Raw genomic sequence first — 24,430 nt, forward strand, 5'->3', positions numbered from 1 at the left:
ACCTTTTGGCTATTGTGAATATCAGTGCTACTGTGACTATTCATGTCCAAGTTTTTGTTTGAATACCTGTTTTCAGTTCACCTGGGTATATACCTAGGAGAGGAGTTGCTAGGTCTTATTCTTATTCTTATTTTCCTTTTTCTCTTTTATTATGGTCACTCTAGTGGGTGTGAGGTGATATCTCATTGTGGTTTTGATTTGCATTCCCCTAGTGACGAATGATGTTGAGCATCTTTCCGTGTGCGTGTTGACCATTTGTACATCTTCTTGGGAGAATCCTGTATCCCTGTGACTTGCCCTCATTGTTTTTGTCACAACAAGATGTCCCAGCCCTGGAATCACTTATTTCTCCCAGGAGCGCTGATCCCTTTAGTGGAGAAAGGGGATGTGGGCAGGAGGTGTGGCTGCTCCCAGGCCCCCTCAGGGGACAGAGCTAGGAAGTGTGTGTGTGTCTACAGCGTATTTATATACAGTTGTGTGTCGCTTAAAGACAGGGATATGAGAAATGCATCGTTAGGCGATTTCGTTGTTGTATGAACATCATAGAATGTGCTTGCACAAATCTGGATGGTACAGCCCACTACATGCCTAGGCCGTATGGTACTAATCTTACGGGACCACTGTCATCTGTGTGGTGCATCATTGACCAAAACATCACTGTGTGGTGCATAGTGTACATCTACACTAATTCCTGTATCTAGTTCTTTTTTTTTTCTATTTATTTACTTCTTTTTCTTTTTCTTTCTTTTGTTTTTTTGAGGAAGATTGGCCTTGTGCTAACATCTGTTGCCAATCTTCCTCTTTTTCTTTTTTTTCTCCCCAAAGCCTCAGTACATAGTTGTGTATCATACTTGTAGAGTTGTAGCTCTTCTGTGTGGGACACCACCTCAGCATGGCCTGAGGAGCGGTGAGTAGGTCCGTGCCCGGGATCCGTGCTGCCGAACCCCAGGCTGCTGAAGCAGAACGCTGGAACTTGACCGCCACGCCACTGGGCCGGCCCCTATATCTAGTTCTATAAATCATTGAACATCAGGTGTTTACACTGATGGCTCACTCCAGTCTCCTCCCTTTCCATTTTTATAACAGCCTTCTCTGCCACTGAGAACCTGGCCGCCGTTCTCCTAATGTACCTGCTAAGTTCCTCTGTCCCCCAGAGGTTCCTGTCTCGCAGGGCCACTGTCACCCACCGCCCTGCAGACATCCTCCCGTCCTGCTCAGCCTGCTGCCTCCGTGAGGATGCCACCTCCCACCCTCCACCCCATCCCCTGGGCTCGGACACCCCTCACCCTTCCCGCCTAGATGTGTTCCCCCACCCCAATGGAGCTCTCTCCCTGCTGACTCCCCAGGCTGGCCACCACACTCCTGCACAACCCCCATGGAGTCCTCTCCCCCCACCCTCCCCACCCCCAGGCTCTGGGCCCTGACCCTGCTGGGAGCCACTGTGGGTCCCCCAACAGCATCGTGGCCCATCTTGTTCTCCCCCAGCTGATGGCTTTAGGGCTGAATTATTCCAGAAAGAAAAGGAAAGAAGGGGCAAAGGGGAGAGGAAGGAAGAGGTTTTCTCTGTTTCCTGCCTTATCTTGAAAGCTCACGCCAAGTGCGCCCTTTATAACTAAGAACGCTTTAACGTGATACCATTTTTCCCCCCACATCCAGGTAGGATCGCTACCCTGGGAGGGGGCCTGGTGTTTCCAGGATCCTGGGCCTCCGCTGGGGAAGGCTGGAAAGGGCGGGTGGGGCCGGGAGTGCCCTGGGGCAGGCCTCCTCCCTCTCCTCTTCCCTTCTTTCCCGGGACAATGAGCCTCCTTCCTCAGAGGGAGATAAGGCGCCAGTCAGGATAGAATCACAGCCTCTGGGCTGCTGCCTGGGGGAGGGCGACCTCCCCAAGGATCCCCCCCAACCCAGGCAGGAGAGGCCACCCCACAGCCTCCAGGGCCTCTGGTCCCTGTCACTCTGCGCCTTCACCTTCGTGGAAGGGAGGTGCTGAGAGCCATCCCTGGGTCACCAGAGGCCTGTCCTGGCTCCTATATATATATATATATTTTTTTTTTTTTTTGTGAGGAAGATCAGCCCTGAGCTAACATCCATGCCAATCCTCCTCTTTTTGCTGAGGAAGATGGTCCTGGGCTAACCATCTGTGCCTATCTTCCTCCACTTTGTATGGGATGCCGCCACAGCATGGCCTGACAAGCGGTGGGTCTGTGCGCGCCCGGGATCCGAACCCAGGCTGCCACCAGCGGAGCGCACGCACTTAATCGCTACGCCACAGGGCCAGCCCCTCAATAATTTTTATATTGATTACATGTTGAAATGATTGTATTTGGACATAGTAATGTATTAAATAAAATATATTATTAATATTGATTTCCCTTGTTTATTTTTACTTTGTTAATGTGGCTGCTGGAACGTTTGAAGTGACATCTGTGGCTGGATTAGAACATTCCGGCTGCTAGAAGACCCCTCGAGCCCCACCCGGCCAGCGCCTCCCCGGAGGTCACTCGGCTGCTGCCGCCCTGGACCAGCCTGATTGTTCTTGAGCTTTGGTAAGTGGAGTCACGCAGCACGACTCTTTCCTGTCGGTGAGAGTCCGCGGCCTTGGTGTCGTGGCACTCTCACGGGGAATTGGACAAGCCAGGCCTGGACGGGGCCTGGGGACCCAGTGGCCACCACGACAGCCGAGTTCTTGCCTTGAGGAGCTCACAAATGGCAAGAACGATCCAGGGGGTCTGAGGGCCTGCAGAGGGGAGGGGGCACCTGGGCCGTGCAAGGCCCACAGCGGGACTGTACTGGGTTGAACGGTGACCCCCCAAATTCACGTCCACCGGAACTTCAGAATGTGACCTTATTTGGAAATAGGGTCTTTGCAGACTCTTTAGTTGGGGATCTCGGATGAGACTGTGGATTATAGTTGGCCCTAAATTCCACGGCTGGCGTCTTTATAAGAGAAGGGAGAGGGAGAGTGGGACACAGAGAGACAGAGGGGAGAAGGTTGCATGAAGACAGAGGAAGAGGCCGAGGGAAGTGGCTGCAAGCCCAGGACCGCCTGGAGCCCCCAGAGGCGGGAGGAGGAGGAAGGATCCTCCCCAGAGCCTCCAGAGGGGGCACGGCCCTCGCACACCTTGATTTCTGACTTCTGGCCTCCAGAACTGTGAGAAAATGAATTTCTGTTGTTTTGAGCCAACCCATTTGTGGTAATTTGTCACGGCAGCCACAGGAAATTCATGCATGGAGCTTGCGGGGAGCCCCTGGAGCACCACTCAGCCAGGAACAGAGAGGAAACTGAGGCACTGGGAGCAAGTGAGTGAGGTGTCCTCACAGAGCACAGATTTGGGGCCGTGGCTCCGCCCCAGCCCCATCCTGAATAGCTGGGCATCCCTGAGCAAGTCATGCCCCTCTCTGAGCCCCAGTGGCCTCCTCCTTGAAGAGGCCTGGCTGAGGGTGGACGGAGACCCTCCCACCCGGGGCTGGATGGCACCGCGGAGGGCGGGGAGGGGCAGTGTCCCTCTGCACCCCAGTGTCCCTCCAAGCTGGGCTCCTGAGGGACGCTGACGCTTCAGGAATGAAAAGGGAGAGTCTTCACAAGCCCCTCCCGTCATTGTGTCAGCAGCCCCTGGAGGGTCGTGGGGCAGCGGCTTCTAAGGGGCTCCCCTGTCAGGGTTTTGCCGTGTGTTGGTTTTACGCAAAAACCCCAGAGTCCAGGCTGGGACACTGCAGCCCTCGGGCCCCTCCATGACCCCTACCAAGGGCTGGCTGGAGAGGGAAGTGGGCCTTGCGGGCATTTCCCAGTCTCTGCAACCCCCACTTCCCACCCGCTGCCTTCCCGCTCCACAGGGGCCTCGTGAGGTGGGGGTGAGGAAGTGGGAGCTGGGGGTCAGGGGGAGCTGGGGCACAGTGGGGTCCACCCAGTGCGGGGAGGCCGGGGCTGGGGGAGGGAAGCCCTCAAGGCCACCATTGACCTTGATCTCAGCAGGCTTGTGGCCCACAGAGGGGCCTCTCTGGCCCTGCGCATGCCCCCCTCCCAGCCCCTCATACAGTGTCCAAGTTCTTCCCCCAAAACAGAAACTGCTTTCTGGGCACGTCTTCTGGGCCTGCTGCCCTCGTGGCCCTCAGCATCTGGGGCTCCCGTCCTGCACACCCCTCATGCTGAGTCACCCTCCTGCACACTGCACCTCCTCCCCCGACCTCAGCCCCAGGCCTGCTCGTCCCATCCTTCTTCCTCAAGGCAGCAGCTGGAGCACAGCACCCTCCTGCTCAAACCTTCCATGGCTCCCGAGTGCTCTCAGGATAAGCCCCTAAGCTCAGACCTGCAGGGTCTGGCCTCTCCCACACCCTTTCCCCTCCCCTGCACCCCACATCCATCTCTAGCTGGGCCCCGAACTCCTCTTTCTCTGCTGGCTACAGCGGATACCTTTTCAGAACGTTTCCCCACAACCCTGTGAGGGAGGCAGTATAGTACCCATTTTACAGATGACAAAACTGAGGCTCGAGAAAAAGGAAGTTAGAGGATGAGCAAGGGCCTGAACCCAGGTGGCCGTGCACTGCCCCACCGCCCCCGCCCCCCCCCCCAGCCCTCGGAGACTGTTTCCTTGTCCGTGTGCAAAAATTGCCCTCTGCAAAGAACTGCTGGAATCAGGGCGTCTGGAGTCTGTGAACATGGAGAAGAAAACAATCATGTTCTGATCGTTACTAACTGAAGTTAGCATTTCCCTCCTTTATGAATGTGAGCAACGGACCCCAGGAGGGCCAATGGCTTTGTCACCAACAGTATCACTGGTGGTTTCAGACCATATTACCTTTATAGCAGAAATTTCAGAATATTATTCAGACTCAAATCATGGTAGTTCTTAAATCCACCACTAGATATTATTATTTAATGTATTAATAAGAAGCACATATATTAGCATACCACAATTAATATGTTGACAACTTCAATGTAATTGATTTCCTTGTAATCCTATGTATTTCGTCTTATGCATTTAAATACATAATACCGAGAAGGGGTTCATAAGTTGTCAAAAGCCTAGTTTAGATAATGTTGGGAAGATGTGATGTCTGGAGCGCTGGCAGCCATACTGTGACTCTGAGGGGCTCAGCCTGAGTGCAAAGCTGACTCAATAAGGATGGCAGAGTGAGGAGTGGGGGAAGTTCCAAGGTCCTTTCCCAGCTATTATAAGAATTAACCACCCCCGGAAATTCCCCTCTTCAGGGCTTCTTATTTCTTGCCATAATTAATGGCCTTGTTGTTTAGCCAGTTGAGTCAGCGTTTTCTGTTTTTTGCATTGAAAGTATCGGGACTGAAAGAGGATGTTTCCCAAGAGGTCCTGGAATGACTGAGGGAAAGATGGAGGACAGAATCCCGCTGGCCTGTCCAGAGCCTTTGTATGAATTAGAAAAAACTGCTCCTCTGGGCGGATAAAAAGGGCCCTGGCTGGGGGCTATGACTTCTGGCAAAAATAAAAGTCCCTTTTCCTCCAAGCTGACACATCCCCAAGCTCGGGGGCAGGGCTTGTCTAGGGGGGCTTGAACTGGCTCTCACCCCCACACAGCCTTTGTGTAGGATACAACCTGTGCAACTGTACCCAGAGGCCATGGGAGTAGACACCCAGTTTGAGGAGAGCGGGTGGGTTCATGGAGGGGCACATGGCGAGGGCAGGGCCGGCAGGGGTCGGTCCTCATACAGAGGCCATACAGTTGGCCACACTTGAGGGAGCCCCTCACGGCCTGTGGCGCCCGTTCCCCTGCTAGTGTGGACCTTCCTTCTTCTGGCAGGGGCCTCCCTGCAGATGTGCCTCTTATTCATGCCCAAAACTGCCCTCGTCCCCATCTGAGGACCCCCGTCAATGCCCTGGAACCTTGTAAAGTGTCCTGGACACCAGTGGTGGGGGTAGAGAGAGGCTGATTGTGCCAGCTCGGGACCCCTGGGCCAGGCAGGTGGTGAGAGATCCCCTCTCCCTCATATGAGCATTTCAAACGTCCTGGCCTGCGGTCCCCAGACAGCTGGCACATCCTGAAACGCCCCGCTTTGTGGGCAGCCTCTGCCCCCAGGCTCTCTCATGGAAGGAGCCAGAGTGCTGGTCTGGGGGCACATGCCCACTATGGGACTGTCGGGGTCTGCAGTTAGGGAGGGTCTGCCGGTCAGGGAGCATGGGTCCAAGAAAGGCCTGGGCTGCAGGGAAGGTAAGGGAGAGTCTGACCTCCTGGCTCGCCTCCTTCCTGCCTCTCCGGGTCCCTCTCTGTCCTCCCTGGGTGGCCTGGCTCCTGGGTGGGCCTCAGGGACGCATTCGGGAGGGCCTGTGCGGCTCCTGCTCTGCACAGGCCTGACGTGGGGGCTGCGGCCGTGGCACGGGGGACAGACACAGCCCTGCCCAGCAGCGTAGAAGGGCGGCCAAAGAACAAAGTCACCCAGTATTGCCTAGGCTGCCGACACCTGTTGTCACATGTGTCAGCTCATGGAACATCCCTCCAGTCCCCAAACTCCACTCTAGCCTCCTGGGGGCTGCCCAGTCCACATGTGGCTTTTCACATATAAATTCGTGACAGTGAAGTCCAGTTGCACTGGCCACACCTCAGATGCTCAATAGCCACGTGTGTGGCCAGAGGCTCCCATGTTGGACAGAACAGATTCTACAACGTTTCCATCATTGCAGAACATTCTATTGAATGGTGCTGGGCCAGATGCCTGCTCAGACCCCTGGGACACCGAGACCTGGATGACAAGGGCCAAAGCCCCCTCCATGAGCTCCGGGAAGGAGCCAGGAGCTCAGAATACAACCGAGGACGCAGGCGCCCGCCCAGCGCAGGTGGGTGAGGTTTGCACTGGGTCTCGAGGATGAGCAGGGATTTGGCAGGTGGAGAACACAGGGAGAGGAGGAGAGGGAGGGAGGAGGGGAAGCAGGAGAGATGAATGGAGGACGGACCATTTTGGCACTGGGGAGCCATGGGAGAGGTTTAAGCTGGGGAGGGGCATGATCAGATTTGCCTTTTGGGAAGCCACCCTGCTGAGCTGGGGGGTGGATTGGAGGTGACGGGGGTGAAGGTCGAGGTGGCTGTCCCTGTGGGAGATGCTTATTATTTCCCCCTGAGCATCAGAAGTTGATCCGAATAGCGCTCAGAACTCGCTGAAGCAGGGAAGGGCGGGCACCCTGTTCCTTTCAGCCGACTGCAATGCCCCTGGGCTTACGGGCACGGACAGTGGAGAGGGTTCTGTGCAGGCTGAGGGAGGAATGGACAACCACGCCACTTGACAGATGGGGCTGAGGCCAGAGATGGGCCTGTCCTGCCGAGGTTCCACGGGCAATGGTGGAGGGGCGGGGGAAGCCCCCGTGGGCGGGCGCAGGCTCTGGGGAGCAGGAGCGGGGTGGTGGCCAGGTGTGGGGAGGCTGAGGTCTGGCACCATCCAACGGGCTCTCCGTGGCCAAGAATCTGGCCGTGCTCCTGGCAAGGACGTCTTGGCAGGAGTGGGGCTCGGCCCAGGGTGCTAATGCCCTCTTAATTAGCCAGACACTTGCCAAGCATCGGCCGTCACAGCCTCACTTTGCAAAACACATCGAGCCCTGAGCTGGACCAGCATCTGCCATCCCGTGAGTCGGGTGGATGGCCAGGGAGGCCTCTGAGCTGCCCGCTGAGGCCAATCCAGGCCTCCTCCTGAGGGCACCATCATCCAGGACGACAGAAATACAAACGATTTCTAGGGACGTGCGTTCAGGAGCAGACACAGGGCAGGCCAGCCTTCATACTTTGCTCCAGCCTTGCCTGGCTCTGCACGGCTGAATTCCGGTTCACCCAGTGTAGGCGTCACTGCCTCTTGGAGGCCCTCCTGGAGCTCACGGTTCACTCTGGGGTCCCCCATGCCTGGACAGCTCCCCACGTGGGCCACACCCTGGGTACCCACTGGTTTGGTTCCTGCCTTCGAGGGGTTACAGTTTAGGGCCAGGAGTGGTGGATGGGGTCACAGTTCTCTTGGCAAATCTGATGAGATCCACAAGCCTGGGCCTCTAAAAACTGCATGTCTCCGCTTAAAGCTGGGCCAGAGTCTCTCTGTTCTTTCCAGGCCTCAGTTTCTCTATTTGTGACCTGAAGGCCCTGAAGCCAGAGGCTGGCAGGGATGTTTGTGGAGACAGGGTGATGGGGCGCTGGCCTCGTCCTGCCCTCCTCAGCTCTGCCCCAGCAGTGCTGGCGTTCGGCCTGTGGCCCCGATGGCACAGCTGTCCTGGACTCCCATACTGGAATTGGCTCCTCCCCCTTGAGAGGCACCCTCGAGGGGCGCGGGCCGTACCAGGCTGCCCAGAGGGGCCACAGAGGCAGCCGCGGCCGAGCCACAAAAGCGCCATTCACAGGCTGTAGGCCACGAGGCCGTCATGTACGGGGGGCCGAGCCGGGGACATCCGTGTGTCTGTAGCGTGGACGGCACTTCTGGCCCCTCCGGCCCGCCTGGGCGGCACTGACCTCCTTTTGAGAGAAGGGAAACAGGCTCGGAGGGACAGGGACTCCTTCCCGTCACACAGCTCTAAGTGATGCTGGGGGAAGCTCCCAGGACCACGTCACCCCCCCGTCCTTTCTCAGAAGAGGAACCGAAGCTTCCAGGAGGCTGCAAATTGTCCAGGGCCTCATGGGGTAGGGGGTGGGCCCCAAACCCTGGTCTCTGGATGACGGTCGAGACCGGGCACAGGGCCCAGGCTCAGAGAGGCCGGGAAAGCTTCTAGCATCTCGCTGGGACCCCAGGGGCAGAGGGAGGGTGTGAGGCTGGGTGAGGAGGGGCCCAGGGAAGGAGCAGGAGGTGCGGGAGGGAGGGCGTGCAGCCCGGGGGAGCTGCCTTGGCTGGACTGTTGGCAGGTGGTTAACAGTCTAAGGCCTGGGTTCAACTCCTGCTCCGTCACCTCCCAGCTGAGTGATCGGTTATGCTCTTTTTTCTCTTAAGATTGATTGAGGTAAAATTCACATCACATAAAATTAACTCAAAGTGTACAAATTCTGTAGCATTTAGCACATTCACAACGTTTGTTGTGCAACCCCCACCTCTCTCTAGTCCCAAAACATTGTCATCACCCCGAAAGCACCACTGTACAGTTAGCAGTCACTCCCGTTCCCCTGGTCACCCCCACCTGCTTTGTTTGCTCGTGGTTCTTCACCTGGGGGCTCAGCCCCTCGTCTGTGGGATGGGGACACAGGCTGGTTAGAGGTTAAGGAGAGGACCCCTCAGCGCACTGCCTGGGGTTCCCGAGACTGCTGTGGTTTAACGCTGCCCCCTCATCACGCGCTCTATGCTCCGCAAGGGCAGGGCCCAGCGGGAGGGTCCCAGGGGCTGGCGGGAGCCGGGGCCCAATTCTGGGGGCTGTGAGAGGGGGGCTGGGAAGGTTTCCACGAGGAGGAACCGTGGGGAGCGTAAAGCCTTGGAGACTCTGGATAGCGAGGCTCAGGGTGGGAGGGCCCAGCTCTGGGCGGGTGGAGGCAAGGGCCCAGCTAGTCCAGGCAGTGATCCACCCCGGATCCAGAAGGATGCGTCAGCCTGCATGGCAGCCTGGGAGGAATCTGATGACCCTCCACAGGCCAGTGAGAATGGGGCGGGAGTCGCCATGGTGACACGGGGGCTCATTGGGATGAGCTGCCAAGGGCTGGAAGCAAGATGCAGAGCAAAAAACTGAAGCCAAAACCAAATAAACAGGCAAAACTCTCAGAAATAAAGCTAAGCATTTCTCTGTCTAAATATCTATCGAAATCTTCTATCTGTGTCTGCCTATCCATCTACCTATCTACCTATCTACCTATCTATCTATCTATCTACCTACCTATCTATTTATCATCTATCTATATCTACATGATACATTTGTGAATAAACATCAAGAGAAAGGTCTGGCAGGATGCGGTCCAAACACAACAGAACAGCACACTCATGACAGCGCAAGACACAGGTCAAGAGGGGTCTTCACTCTTCACTTCCTCTGTCAGGTTTTATTATTGGGATGAAACATTTCACACATACACAGAAAACATTAAAGCGTGACAAACCTCCTCGTGCTGTCACCCTATCACCCTGCTGGCACAACAATCCACATTCCATCCATTCCTCACCCCCACTAATTTTTTTCTGGGATATTTTTTATTTTGGGTGTGGTTTTCTAAAACTTTTTATGATGGAAACATCCAAACATTTACTAAAGTAGAGAGAATCAGGGAAGGAGCCCCCAGGTACCGACCACTCTGTCTGGAATATTTTAAGGCAAATCCCAGGCATCATGTCATTTCCCAGGTAGATCTTTCAGGGAGCGTTTCTGACAAATAAAGACATTTTCTGTTTTTATGTAACACACATTGTGCCATGATTACAGCTACATCTGCGTTTTCATGAGAAACCGCAGGTGTTATTATTCCCATTTGACAGGTGAGGAAACTGAGGCAGAAGAGTAAAGTAACTCCTTGAGGGTCCCATGGGGAGGGTGCATCAGAGCTGGGACCCGAGTCAAGACCCCTGATCCCAGCGTCCATTCCCTGGCCTCTTTGCTGGGCTGCCCCTGGGGCTTCATTTCAGAAAGCCCCTGTGCATCAGTGGGGGGCGCAGGGAATTCTCCGAGGCTGCTCGGTTGGGGAGCAGGGGTCTGAGTTGTGCGGCTCAGAATCCTCACTCGGGGAGCTGGGTTCCAGGCTGGCCGAGCAGCCTTTCCCGGCGGCCTCATTTCCCTCCCAGATCAGGCAGGAGGGCGCCCGGCGGCCAGCCTGGGAGCGGCTCAGGCCTGGCCCCGCCATGCACCTCTGTCTTCCCCGTGCCATGCCCTCGTTCCAGGGCAGCTCAGGTGGCGCCTGGGTTCCCGCGGGGCTCAGGGACACAGCGTCCATGTCACTGTCTTTCCCCAGAGGGACCGAGGCGGGGCCTGCAGACATGACTGTGTGGCCATGCCGGACATAGAGGTGCCCAGCGCAACTGAGACCTGGGGAAGGCGAGAGGGAACACGGCAGGGATGCAGAGCAGGGAAGGATTTTTGAAAATGCTCTTCCTTGCCTGAGATTTTGTTCCTATATTTGCTTTCTAATAATAATTAATTATAATAACAATTTTTTTAAAACCAAGATGCTTTCCTCCACTCATCCAAGGATCTACGGTCAGAGACTCAGCCATCTGATAGCCTGCTTTTTTTTTTTTTTTTTTTGCTGAGGAAGATAACATCCCTTGCCAATCCTCCTCTTTTTTGCTGAGGAAGATTGGCCCCGGGCTAACATCCATGCCCATTTTCCTCTAATTTATATGGGATGCCGCCACAGCATGGCTTGACAAGTGGTGTGACAGTGCGTGCCTGGGATCTGAACCTGCAAACCCCGGGCCACTGAAGCGGAGTGTGCGAACTTAACCGCTACGCCACCAGGCCAGCCCCTAATCTTCCTCTTTTTGTATGTGAGCTGCCACCACAGCATGGCCACTGATAGGCGAGTGGTGTAGGTCCACACCCAGGAACGGAACCCAGGCCACTGAAGCAGAGTGCACGGAACTTAACCACTAGGCCACTGGGGCTGACCCTGCCCCGTCTATTGGATACCCATCTTTCCTGTTGGCTGCTGTGGGCTGGGGCTCCCTCAGCCCCAAATCTCCACCAAATCTAGAGCAGGGCAAATATGTATCACTCACATTAGCTTTGTACAGAGGACAGAGTGAGCTCCCCATCACCAAAGGCATTCAAGTCAAAGCTGGACAGCCTTAATTTTTTACATGGTGCGTGGGCCAGGGCTAGGCAAAGAGAAACGCAAGAACGTGTTGGTTTGTGGTTGAGGGCTTCACTCTTGGGAGGGGTGCTGGCCAAAACAGAGCATCGACAAGGGCAACCTCCGGTCCATCCACACGGCACCGGTCACAGGGACCTGGCACAGGCACGCATGGAATGTTACGCAGCTGCAGGAAAGAACAAGGACGCTACTCAGGGGCTGAAGCAGAAGCTGTGTTAACACACATCAGGCAAAAAAAGCAGGGTGGAAGATACTGTTTAAAAATGGAGAGGAAAATAAGAATACAGACCCACCTTTGCTTGTCTTTGTATAAAGACAGGAAAACGCAAGAAACAAATCTCCCAGCGGTTCTCGAGGTGGTGGGGTGGGAGCAGCGGGAGGAGGGCCTTTTCATGTTTTTGGATATTTGAACTACATGAATGTATTATCTGTTTGGAAAAAAATTTGAATGATAAGAATAAAGGCTGGAGGGAGCCTGGCGGACTGTGTCCCCAGGACCCTCCCGTCAAGGTTGTTGAGTGAATAACAAAACAGTTGGTGTCTATGGAGCGCTGGCACATGCCAGGCACTGTTCCAGGTGCCGGATGTGTAGAGTCACCACTTGTCCGAGACCTTCCAGGTTCGAAAGCTGGAACTGTCCCAGGAGCCAGTGAGTCGGGTTTCCGAGCATCAGCTCCTTCAGCACTCTCGACCACCCTCCCAGGGCAGCTGCTATCAGCACTTCCCTCTTAGGGTGAGAAAGCCGAGGGCCAGAGACGCGCATCTGAACCCACGAAGCCCAGTGCAGGGGCCCAGGCTGCCCCCATGCCCACCCGGACTCACCAGTCTTTCCACCCCTGGAAGGATCTCCTGGGAAGGCCCAGACCCTCTCCCACCCCTGGTCTGACTGAGAGGCAGGGGCCTCCCCACCCCAGCCCCCGTCCTGGCCTCCAGGCTGTGAAGCTGCAGGAGGGGGACTCAGGCCAGGGCAGGGAGCTGCAGACCCAGGAGGGAGGTGCCACCCAGCCCCGATCCCAGTGGGCGGGTCCCAGCCTGGCCACCAGCGCCAAGCCTTGCACCCCCAGCCCTCTGTAAACACCTGCAGTTATTCAGGCCCTCTCCTTTGAGCCTTGGTAGTTGGCCAGAGGTTTGGGGTCTCCCTAACTATGCATAGGGATTCCTGGGGACTGGAATGGGTCCTGAGGTGGCGAGGGACAGTGTCTGAGCTCCTTGCCCCCAGGGATCTCAGACCATGCTGAGGTAGGGGTTTTATGTCTCTTCCACAAAAGGGGAAATTGAGACTCAGAGAGGTTAAATAATTTGCCTAAAGTCACACAGCCAGTGAGAGCCTGGGTTTCAAGCCTAGGTCTACATGACCCATTAGATGGCATCAAAATGAGGCCACTGATTTCCCCAGCTCTGGAGGGGTGGGTTTTGTGGGAGGGGATGCTATGGGCGTGCCTGCCTGGGGTTCAAGGCCCTGCCAGTAAACAGTGATGAGAAGGTGACACCACCTTCCCCTGGAAGATAAAAGTCCCTGGAGGGGACTCCCTGGGGGAGGCATGGTGCAGACCCAGCAGCTCGGGAGCCAGTTCAGTGCGCTCTGCCTTTGGCCTCGAGACCTGTGGGCAGCCCGTGGTCATGCTGGCATTCCAGGGGCCTGTGTGGCATGTGGGGAATGTCCCAGCAAAAGCCTTGGCCTTCACAGAGGCTCAGAAAAGGGAAGTGTTCCTTGACGGGGTGGGGATGGGCATCTGTAGGGAATGTCCCCTCTGAGGGAGGAGGATAAAAAGTTGGGGTCTTGAAGGAGGAGGGCTGCGTCACCCTTCCTGTGGGCCCCACTAAGTGTCCTATGAAGTCGGGGGTATAAAGTGGCAGGCACACTGGCCTAGAGCCAGAGACCTGGGCTCCTCCTTCAGGGCTATGCCGCCCAGAGCTCTCACCTCGGACCCCCCAGGAAGAGGGCACTGCCCACCCCACTGCCTGGCAGACCAGAACCCTGTGGCTTCTGCATCCCCAGAAGGGGAACGCTGGGCACTCGTCTTGGTCCGCAGCACGGAGATCAACATGGACCAGCAGGGCTGGGTGCCTGGGCCACAGGGAGGGGTCTGGGTGGCCTTCAGGGCAGTGTCCTGGGAGGGAGGGAAGCCTTGGGGAACCAGAGCCCCTGCTCTGGAGGACCATGCTGCGAAGCCTAGGTTGGGTGAGTTGGGGTCTGCAGACCCCTCCTCAGCTCCTGGCCTGTCCCCCCCAACCTTGGGCCAACAGGCCCTTGCAGGGGCCCCTCTCGGCTCCTTCAAGGCTCTGCTCCAAGGCCACCTCCTCGGAGCAGCCTCCGCCCAGTATCCATATGCTCTGTTGTCTTCCCCGTCTCTGTCACAACCTCAAACTTGGCTCGTCCTTCTTCCTCGCTAGGCCTGGGGGGTCTCAGAGGGTTCTGGGATCTGGCTGAATGTTCAGGCACTGCGGCGCTGCGAGAGTGGGGCCCCGTACTAGGGGCCGGGGGCTGCAGAGGCCAGCCGGGGAGAAGCCGGGGACCCCGCTCGCCCAAGACGCCGCCCGCGCCCCCGCGCTCGCCGGCGGCCCCGCGCCCCTTCCCCCTGGAGCCAGGGCGGAGCGGGCCGGGGGCGGGGCCACGCGGCGCTGACGTCACCCCGCCTATAAAGGGGCGCGGGCGCCGCGGGCCGGCTTTGTGGAGCGCTGCGGAGGGTGCGCGCGGGCCGCTGCCGGGAACAAAGGAGCAGAGCGCCGCAGCGGGGACCGCCACCGACCGCCGGGGCTGCGCCGGGGCCTCCCGCTCGCCGCCACCATGACCGCCAACGGCACGGCCGAGGCGGTGCAGATCCAGTTCGGCCTCATCAACTGCAGCAACAAGTACCTGACGGCCGAGGCGTTCGGGTTCAAGGTGAACGCGTCGGCCAGCAGCCTGAAGAAGAAGCAGATCTGGACGCTGGAGCAGCCGCCCGACGAGGCGGGCAGCGCGGCCGTGTGCCTGCGCAGCCACCTGGGCCGCTACCTCGCGGCCGACAAGGACGGCAACGTGACCTGCGAGCGCGAGGTGCCCGGCACCGACTGTCGCTTCCTCATCGTGGCGCACGACGACGGCCGCTGGTCGCTGCAGTCCGAGGCGCACCGGCGCTACTTCGGCGGCACTGAGGACCGCCTGTCGTGCTTCGCGCAGACCGTGTCGCCGGCCGAGAAGTGGAGCGTGCACATCGCCATGCACCCGCAGGTCAACATCTACAGCCTGACCCGCAAGCGCTACGCGCACCTGAGCGCGCGGCCGGCCGACGAGATCGCCGTGGACCGCGACGTGCCCTGGGGGGTCGACTCGCTCATCACGCTGGCCTTCCAGGATCAGCGCTACAGCGTGCAGACGGCCGACCACCGCTTCCTGCGCCACGACGGGCGCCTAGTGGCGTGCCCCGAGCCCGCCACCGGCTACACGCTCGAATTTCGCTCCGGCAAGGTGGCCTTCCGCGACTTCGAAGGCCGCTACCTGGCGCCGTCGGGGCCCAGCGGCACACTCAAGGCGGGCAAGGCCACCAAGGTGGGCAAGGACGAGCTCTTCGCCCTGGAGCAGAGCTGCGCCCAGGTCGTGCTGCAGGCGGCCAACGAGAGGAACGTGTCCACGCGCCAGGGTGAGTGGGGATGCCGGCCCCCGCCTCTCCGGTCGGTGCCCAAAGCGCACCCCACCCCCGTTCCTCCAGCCTCGCGCTCTTTCTCGCCCGCGGCGCCGCTGCAATCCCGAGCGACGCCCGGTGCGCCCCCGCTAGGCGCGCAGGCCGTTCCGCCCCGCCGAGGGACGTGCGCTCGGGCCGGGAGGAGGGGGCGGGGGTGGGGCTTGGACCATCCTTGGGCGCCGCGGCACAACCCCCATCCTGCCTTGGGGTTGGGGCTCTCCAGACCCCGGATGGCGTCGCCTTATGTGCTACCCTCCGAACCCCCAGCCTAGTCTGGGCCCTCCCCACGCGCGCTGATCCTTTGGATCCGGGGGCCCAGCCTTTGAGGGACGCCTCTCGCGCGGATTTCCTTGTGCCCCTCCCCCAGTCAGCGGGCCTTTAGCTCAAGGGCGGAGGCGAGGGTCGCCACAGGCGCAGGGCGCGCCCCCACCCCCTGCGGGCCGCCTTTCGCGGGCCGGATGGGGGAGCGTTTGATCTCCGCGGGATGCGCTTCCACCTCCCCGCCCTCCAGGCCTTTCTCCACCCCCTCTCGCTGCCGGGAGGGGTCGGTCTCTGCTGGCGGGGGCGCCCCGAGTGTCTGCTCTTTACCCCCAGTCTCTCCTCCCGCGTCTGCCCCGCGCTCGAGGCCGCGGCCTTTGTGAGCAGGGGGGCGGGCTCCTCGACAGGGCCCTCCCTCTCCCCCTTTGTCCTGCTCGGTCTTTGCAGATGGGAAAACCAGATGCGGCGGGGCGGGGGAGGGGATCTGCTTGCTGTGGGTGCTCCTTGCTAAGAACTCCCCCGCGCCACCCCCGGGCCCAGTGCCCCGGTCCGGAGCCTCCCCAGGAGGCGGCCTCCCTCCTCGCGCCTCGGCCCCGGGACGGCGTGGCGCGGATGGAGGCCCGCCAGGCACCCCGCCCAGCGCCCGCCGCGCGTCTCGGGGCCAGTGCGCTCTGCTCTGCGGGCGTCCGAGGGCGGCCTAGCGCGGGCCTGGAGACCCAGCCCGGCTCCCTCGAGCAGCCCCCCACCCTTACGTGAAGCCACTTCCGAGGCTCCCTCCCGCCTGGAACAATTGGCTGCAACTCGCTGCATCCTCTCTCGGGGCCTCCCGCTGGCCTGGCCATTTCCTACCGGCCTGCGCGCCAGAAGTGAGCCCCCCTCTTCCCCTTCTTGGTTTCCTCTCCTCGGCGGCTTCTCTTCCTTCTGGCGCCCTGCTGCTCCGTTGGCGAAAGCAGTTAATTCTTTGCTGCCAGAGGCCCCAGTGGAGGACCTGCGGGGGTCTTGCTCCCTTGGATAGGAAGTTGGACCCCAGCCTCTGAAAAAACTGGATGGGAGCCCAGTCAATGGTCCCCTCCCATGGAGGGAGGCCTTCCTCCTGATGGCCATCCTCCTGACTGGGGTCTGCGGAGGGGGGCACACCTCCTTGGCAGTGGGGTTGGAGGCCCCAAGTGGGGTAATGGCAGTTTTGTGCCTGAGTTTGCTGACTGAGGTGGGTGTTGTCACTTCCGTCCTACAGAGGGGCAGGTTTAGACCCAGAGAGGTGAAGCGATGTGCCCAAGGTCACACAGCCAGTAAGCAGCATGCAGAACTGGGTCTGTTTGACTCCAGAATGGGCTCAATCCTCTGATGCCTCCCAGCCTCCAGGGCACTGTGGAGGCTTTCCCACTTCACACAGCACTGGGTGGGGCAGGACTCCCCACCTCTTCCGGCCAAGTGAGACAGGCTGAGACCTGAGTGGTGGACAGATGGGCATGTCCTGGATCCTTCCCTGTTGGGGCTCATGTTCTAGTTGGGACATGATCGACATCCCAAACAAAGGCCTGGTGGTCCAGGAAGTACATCAGGGTCCCAGATTAGATGAGGGAGTCTTTTTTGAGGATACTTGAGCTGACCTGAAGGACGAATAGAGATAGCATGTGTCAGGTGTGTGGACAGGTGTTGCAGGCACAGGGCACAGCTTGTGCAAAGGCCCCAAGGCAGGAAGGAGCAGAAAGCCCAGTGTGGCTGGGAGAAAGCTTGTGAGGTTGGTAGATGGGACCGGAGCAGCCAGCAGGGTCGCAGGACCTGTCTTGGGTGCTCATCAATGCACGCATGCTCTGTGCTTGCTGGGCTGTGTCCAGCACCTTCCCTGGGGAAGATGCGGCAGGGGCAGGTGGTCCTGGCCCTAGCCATTGGGGCCAAGAAAGTGCAGAAAGAGCCTGGGGGTGTTCTTGGCAGCCACGTGCGAGCCTGGGCAGATGCCCTCTCGTCTCTGGTACAGCTTGCTGGGCTGTCACGATGTGATTCAGGCTGATGGGGCAGGAGGAGCTGGAAATTGGGCCAAGAGAGGTGTGGGCTCATCTAGGAGTTTAAAGAGTTGTAGAACTGGGGGAGGGGACTGTGGGGGCCGAGATGGGGGCTCTGTTGACCTCAGATCTTGGAATCCTCATCTTGTTCTCATGTCAGCTGACCCTGAGTGTTGCTGGTGGGATGGAGGATGACCACAGGACCCCGAGCCAGCATGGGAGGGGGGCGTGTCTGCAGAGGCCATTTTGGACAGGCCTGCGTGGCAAGGAGGCGGCGCCTGTGCTTCTGACACATGTGGGGAAACTCCAGCCGGGAAGGAGGAGGATCGTGGGCTTAGCCGGCTGCGGGATGTGAATCATCCCCACAGGCCTGCAGAGGCCGGGCCTGGTAGGGGTGGGGTGCTCCATGCTGAAGCTGCAGCCTCTCTCCTGCCTCAGTTTCCTCATCTGTAAAAGGGTGGCCCAGGGCTGCCCTGGGCAAATTCTTTCAGCCAGGCTTTATTTCTGGGAAGAGGGCTTCACAGCCACCATTAGAGGCAGGGTTGGCCACCAGGGAGTGGGTCCTGGTGCCTGAGAGCTGATGTGACGAGGCAGATGGCGTGCGTCTGTTCCAGGTCCTGGGAGGTAGTGCAGCTGTGACTACATCACAGGTGAGGACACGGCTTGGGCAGCGATGGAGGAGGGTGGGGCCACTGAGTGAGCAGCACTTCATGCTCCTTGGACGCCTCACCTACCCTGGGCTCCAGCGAGGCCCTGACCCACATTTCCCACCTGGCCTCACAGCCTCCTTGCATCTGGCCAGCTGCACCCTGGGGACTGCACACTCAGGAAGTGCTCTGTCCCAGCCACTCAAAGGTGAGGCTGGCTGGCTGAGAAAGGGCTGATCAAGTTGGGCTTTGCGGGATGTATAAGAGTTCTCCCAGTGAGGCACGGCATTCCAGGCTCAGGGAAGGGCTTGTGCAAGGATGGAGAAGGGATTTGAAGTGGTCAGGTAGTGGCAAGAGCTGACTGGAAAGGGGAGGGGAGGGGAGGCCACAGACGCTTCCAAGCTCCCCTCCTCTAAACTGAATGGGGGTGGTGGGGAATGCCTCTTTTGAACAAAGCAGGGGGATTTGGGAACTGCTAAGGACTGAGGGGGCTGGGGACCGTGGAGGGCATTAGTCAGGGAGAGGTAAGAATGACTCAGAGACTGTAGACGGGGAAGGCCATGATGGAGGGGGACGGGTGGGGGCCTGGGGGTCTCACCAGGGTCTCTGGAGGGAGGCGGGAGATGTGCCCGTGGGAGCCGTTGAGCCCCCGCATCTCCTGCCTCCCCAGGGCTCCTGCAGGGCTGTGACTCACGTTTTCTGTGCTGTTGTTGATGAAAAGAAAGATCCCAAAGAAAACCCTGTTCCCATAGTAACCCAGCTCTGATTAGAGCCTCCAAGGCCAAGAAGGGCCTTTCCCGTGTGGGCAGGGCCTTGGAGCCGGGAGGGGCTCTGCTGGATGGTGTCAGGGGACAGCTCCCTTACCCCCACCCCTTCCTGTTGGCCTCTGAAGACCCGGTGTCTGCTTGGCACCAGGCCTCTAAATCCTTTGAAATCTCCTGGCAGAATGGAGGGACCGGGCCCTTTCAACAGGCAGAGAGGGAAACTGAGGCTGAGTAAGGGGAAGGCACTTGCCCAAGGTGCCTGGCCCCGCTTTGGGTCCCTTACTGGCTGGCGTAGGCCTTTTCATCAAACCAGTTCCAGGACTGGACACAGCCAGGCTGGTGAGGTCTGAGGAACTGAGCAGATGGTGGCGGTTGTGTGGCCCTGGGCAAGTAATGACCACTACGAGCCTCCCTTTGTTCCTCTGTGGGAAGAGGGTGTTAGTGATAATTCCATGGGGCTGCTGGGAGGGTTCGAGCAGATGTGTGTCCACCTGTGTGTCCACACCCACACGCAGCACAGGGGCTGCCCCAGAGAAGCTCTCAGTAACCAGAAGTCTCACTGAGGGGCTTCCTGCATTTGTTCTTAGGCAGGGTGGTAAACGCCTTTATTTGCAAGGCTGTGTGATCTCAGGCAGGCTGGTAAGCGCCTTGTTTGTCTGCAAGGCTGTATTAGGACGAGCCATCTGAATCCCAGGACGAGGCTGTGCGAGAGATTTGACATCAATTCTCTGCCCCCTTTGCCCCTCTTTCTGGGGAGCCGCCTCTGTCTTTTCTGCTGCTGGGGTGTGCCCGGAGGGGCTGTTCCTCTTGTTTGTTCCCTTCCTTCCCATCAGCCTGCTCACCACACATTGGGCAGGTGGTGCCCTGTGGCCAGCAGGCGGGGGCCCTGGGGGCCCATTTCTGCAGAGCCGGGGGGGGGGGGGGTGGCTCTGCAGCAGTGGGGGTGGGGCAGGTCTGCGGTTTGCTGGGTCAGGTCTGAGTGAGGAGGGACCCCAGCTGCAAGTTGTGCTCCCGGACGCAGCCTTAGTTTGGTCCCAATCCAGGCGGTGGCTTCGGGGCCCAGCAGGCCCAGCCCCTGCTGACCTCCATCTGCACCCAGTGCTTTACTGGGGCGTGACGGTGGGTCCAGCTCACCCCCAGGTCCCGGGCGGTCAGCCAGATCCCTGACATCTGGGTGAGGGGGCCCAGGGGTTCCGAGAGGGTCTGGTTCAGGACCCTGGGTGACCCACAGAGGCCACATCCACCAGTCCACAGAGGAGGGAGCCTTGGGGGAAAGGGCGTGGCAAGAGGCCTGAGTCTGCCCACCTCCCCTCCTGAGAGCCATCAGGACCCCTTACTTTCTCTCTGGGTGACCTTGGGCAAGGACACACCGCCGCTCTGCCTCAGTCTCCCTCCTTGTGAAGTAGGGGTGAAGGTCCCCACCCTGTGGCCCTGATGTAGGACATGTGATTGGATTAAGCTGGGGCTGACACACCTTCAGGCCCCCAAGTGGTGATGGATCTAAGGAGAGGCCCTGGGGAGGGCCTGGGAGGTGGCTCAGACACTGGCTCCACACCCCCTAGTCTCCACCTCCTCATCCAAAGGGTTGCCTGTCACCCACCACTGTGGTCCTGGCTTCATAAAGTCCTCGAGGCCCAAACGGCCTGAGCCCGGGCGGCTGGCACAGAGCTGGGTGGATGTCCCTGCTGCGGTTCCTAGAGCCCAGGGCGCCAGGGAATGTGGATTTGTCATTGGGACCAAAGATCCCACTTCCAGGTTTTAGCTGGAGGAGTGACATGGAGGTGCAAAACAGTGTGGCCACAAAGGTTAGCACCTGGGCTGCAGTGCCTGGGAGCCCAAGCTGGGAAACCAGCCCTGGTCCCGTCAGAGGCTTTAGGGACGTGGAAACAGGTAGAGATGTTGGGCAGACGTTTGCAATCAAGGTCTCTAGCCTGCACATGCTTAGAGGCAAAGGACGCAGGAGAAAAGGCAGGAGGGTGAGTCCCTGCTGGGCACGGTGGTGGTCTGGGTGCGGTGGGCTTGGGGGGCGTGTGGGACTTCATTTTGATGCTTTTATGAGTTTTCTTCAATTCCTGAAAGGAACGGGTGCTGTTGTGTTTTAACTTGACAAGTGTACAGAAGTGGGCAGGATATAATGGGCCCCCCAGGTATGATACTCTGCCACACTAGCTCCATCTGTTCCTTCTTCGTTGTTCTTGGTTGTATTTAAAGCAAATCCCTGACATCAGGGCATTTCATCTCAAAATATTTCTGTCGGTATCTCTAAAAAATGGGGCCATTTTCTTACATCACCACAGCATGATTAACAATAATTAATCCTTAATGCCTATCCCGGGCCACGTTAAGATTCTCCCGATTGGTTCTGGAATGTCTTTGCAGTTGGTTTGTTGGAAGGTGTTGCTTCTGTGATCAGAGAGAGTGATGTGAGAATGGACATAGCCGGCCGTGGTCCCTTGCTGCCCTGCCTGGGGTCCTGGGTTCCTCTCTCTGACCTGGAGGCCGAGGGGGGTTGGCCAGAACCGGGGGTGTGGGGTCCCGGTACCAGCTGGAGGCTCTCCCTGCAGGGATGGACCTGTCGGCCAATCAGGACGAAGAGACCGACCAGGAGACTTTCCAGCTGGAGATCGACCGCGACACCAAAAAATGCGCCTTCCGCACCCACACGGGCAAGTACTGGACGCTGACGGCCACGGGGGGCGTGCAGTCCACCGCCTCCACCAAGTGAGTGCCTGCGCCGCCTCCCACTGCCCTCACCTGCCCCGGCAGCCCTTCCTGGGGGCCATGGGGCCTGGGGCCTGGGGTGGTCCCGCCTGACCCTGTCCACCACCCTCAGGAACGCCAGCTGCTACTTTGACATCGAGTGGCGTGACCGGCGGATCACACTGCGTGCCTCCAATGGCAAGTTTGTGACGGCCAAGAAGAACGGGCAGCTGGCCGCCTCGGTGGAGACAGCAGGTAGCCACCTGTGGGCCCACCCCGAGTCCTGGTTCCCTGGAGGGTCCGTCCATGCCGTGGTCAGTCACCAACCCCACCTGAGGCCACCTTGTGCTGGGCATCCCCTGAAACTGGCCATGCCCAGTCACCCTAGGGCTGGTGTGCTGTGTGACCCCGGGCTCCTGCTCTCCCTCTTTGGGATACCCTGGGTATCCCAGCCCCACCCCCATGAGGCTCACAGCCCCTCCCCACTCCTGGGACAGGAGACTCGGAGCTCTTCCTCATGAAGCTGATCAACCGCCCCATCATTGTGTTCCGCGGGGAGCATGGCTTCATCGGCTGCCGCAAGGTGACGGGCACCCTGGACGCCAATCGCTCCAACTACGACGTCTTCCAGCTCGAGTTCAATGACGGCGCCTACAACATCAAAGGCAGGTTCCCCCGAGGGCAGCTGCCAAGTGGGGCCCCCTGGGCCCGGGCGTCCAGCATTGGGGTGCGGAGAGCGAACCCCTAATCCTGCTCAGTCTGGCCACTTTGTGACTCAGCTCAGGCCATTCCAGTCCCCATGGGGACAGACATCCTGTGGCCACCAAGGGCTCTGGGTTGGGAGCAATACCTTCCCCTCTTATCTGTACGTGAGGGAGAATTCCCCGCCCACGCCAGATAGCTAGAGAAGGGGCTAGGGGAGGCGGGCAGAGAGGGAGACAGGGTTCCAGAAGGGGTTGGCAGGGGAAGTACCACACACCTGAGTTATGGGACCAAAACCAGGGGGATGGGGGGCGCTGTCCAGCATGGGTGGGAGGCCTGGGTGGCTATAACGGACCCCATTCCCCGACACCGTTCTGGAAGCCATGATTGCTGGGTGGGGAGCGGGGGCCCAGGGCAGGGCCTGACAGGCTCTTGCCCCCCAGACTCCACGGGCAAGTACTGGATGGTGGGCAGCGACTCCTCCGTTACCAGCAGCAGTGACACCCCCGTGGACTTCTTCTTTGAATTCTGCGACTACAACAAGGTGGCCATCAAGGTGGGCGGGCGCTACCTGAAGGGGGACCACGCAGGGGTCCTGAAGGCCTGCGCGGAGACCATCGACCCCGCCACGCTGTGGGAGTACTAGGCCCGCCGCCTGCCCCGCCCCGCCCCGCCCCTCCTGCTAACCCTCTCTTCCAGGCGGGCTTCTCCGGGTGGGGCAGCGGCTGCAGCCTGGTCCTTGGGGGGATTTCAGATCCCTCTGTCCTCTCTTCTCTGCCATGGGCGAGGCCGGCACCTCTTCTGACCTCAGACAGCTCTGAGCCTTATTTCCCCAAAGTGGCCAAGGAGAAGTGGGGGGGCTGCAAGGCCTGCCCAAGCCTCTGGGCATGGGGGTGTGTAACTGGAATCTCCTCCTGCCCCCTCCCAAGAGCCTCCCCCCACTTCCCAGGAGCCAAGCCCTTGCCCCCATCCTGTCGGTGCCCCCTGGCACACCATCCCTGCATCGGGAGGGAGGCTGCACAGGGTGGGGCTGAACCTGGAGTGTGCCCACCGCCTGCACCCTTTGCATGGAGCCCGGAGCCGGCCTGCCCACAGCACATCCCGCTGTGGTCCGGGGCCCTGCTCCTCTCTCTCTCACCCTGGCCTGACTGGAAGCAGAAAATGACCAAATCAGTATTTTTTCTTAACGAAACGTTATTGCTGGAGGTGCCCCAGGCAAGCCTGGTTGTAGCGTGAGTGGTCTTCAAGGGGTCTTTCAGGGGCGGGGGGAGGGGGGCGTGTCTCCAGATGGCATCTCCGGGTCTCGGTGTGCTCTCTACCCAATAGTTGTGGGTCAGGCTGCTGCCTCCCTGAATTAAGAACCTGCCCTCGCCTCCCCAGGGTGCTCTCACTGGCTCCCTCAGTCCCCAGCCCCAGGCCTGTGTCTCCCCTGGTGGTGCTGGGCCCCTCACCGCCTCAGCCAGAGCCCCTGGTGTGATCGGTGCTCCTTGTCTGACTGGACTCCTGACTGGCCTCCTTGGGTCTTGGGTGGGATGAAGCCGGGTGTCACCCTCAGCCGGAAGACCCCGGCCCCCGGCTCCCAGCCCTGCCCCCGCCAGCTCCCCCTACTGCCAGTTTGTCTCCGCCATGCATCTCACTCTGGGTGTCTTGGTCTTTTATTTTTTGTAAGTGTCGTTTGTATAACTAAACGCCCATGATAGTAGCTTCAGACTGGAAAGAGCAAAATAAAATAACGCAAGTCTGCAGCCCAAGGCGGCCGGTTTGTGTCCTGGGGAGAAGGCAGGCGTGGAGGGTGGGCCCTGGGCTCCGACGGGTGGTCTCAGCAGCCTGGACACCTCCAGGAGGGAGGAGGGCCCTCAAGGGGGTGGACTCATTCACCCCAAAGGGCTGCCGGGGGCCCCTGGTGTCCCAAGCACATAGTGGGAGCTCCGTGGTGGGGAGGTGGCTGCATTCGTGGTTCGTGGATATCCTGCTTCCCGTGTCGG

General features: G+C 59.2%; 1 protein-coding gene across 1 annotated transcript; it reads left to right on the forward strand.

Annotated features, from left to right (window-relative positions):
* The first annotated feature begins 14,395 nt into the window (after positions 1 to 14,395).
* On the forward strand, positions 14,396 to 24,190 carry FSCN1 (fascin actin-bundling protein 1). Its single transcript, XM_004440871.3, has 5 exons — positions 14,396 to 15,329; positions 21,608 to 21,764; positions 21,877 to 21,998; positions 22,241 to 22,408; positions 22,889 to 24,190. The coding sequence occupies exons 1-5, from the start codon at positions 14,498 to 14,500 to the stop codon at positions 23,089 to 23,091; spliced, it is 1,482 nt and encodes a 493-aa protein (XP_004440928.2). The 5' UTR covers positions 14,396 to 14,497; the 3' UTR covers positions 23,092 to 24,190.
* Positions 24,191 to 24,430: the final 240 nt, after the last annotated feature.

Source organism: Ceratotherium simum, chromosome 26 (assembly GCF_057802395.1).
Source record: "Ceratotherium simum simum isolate JZ-2026a chromosome 26, ASM5780239v1, whole genome shotgun sequence".
Lineage (NCBI taxonomy): Eukaryota > Metazoa > Chordata > Mammalia > Perissodactyla > Rhinocerotidae > Ceratotherium > Ceratotherium simum.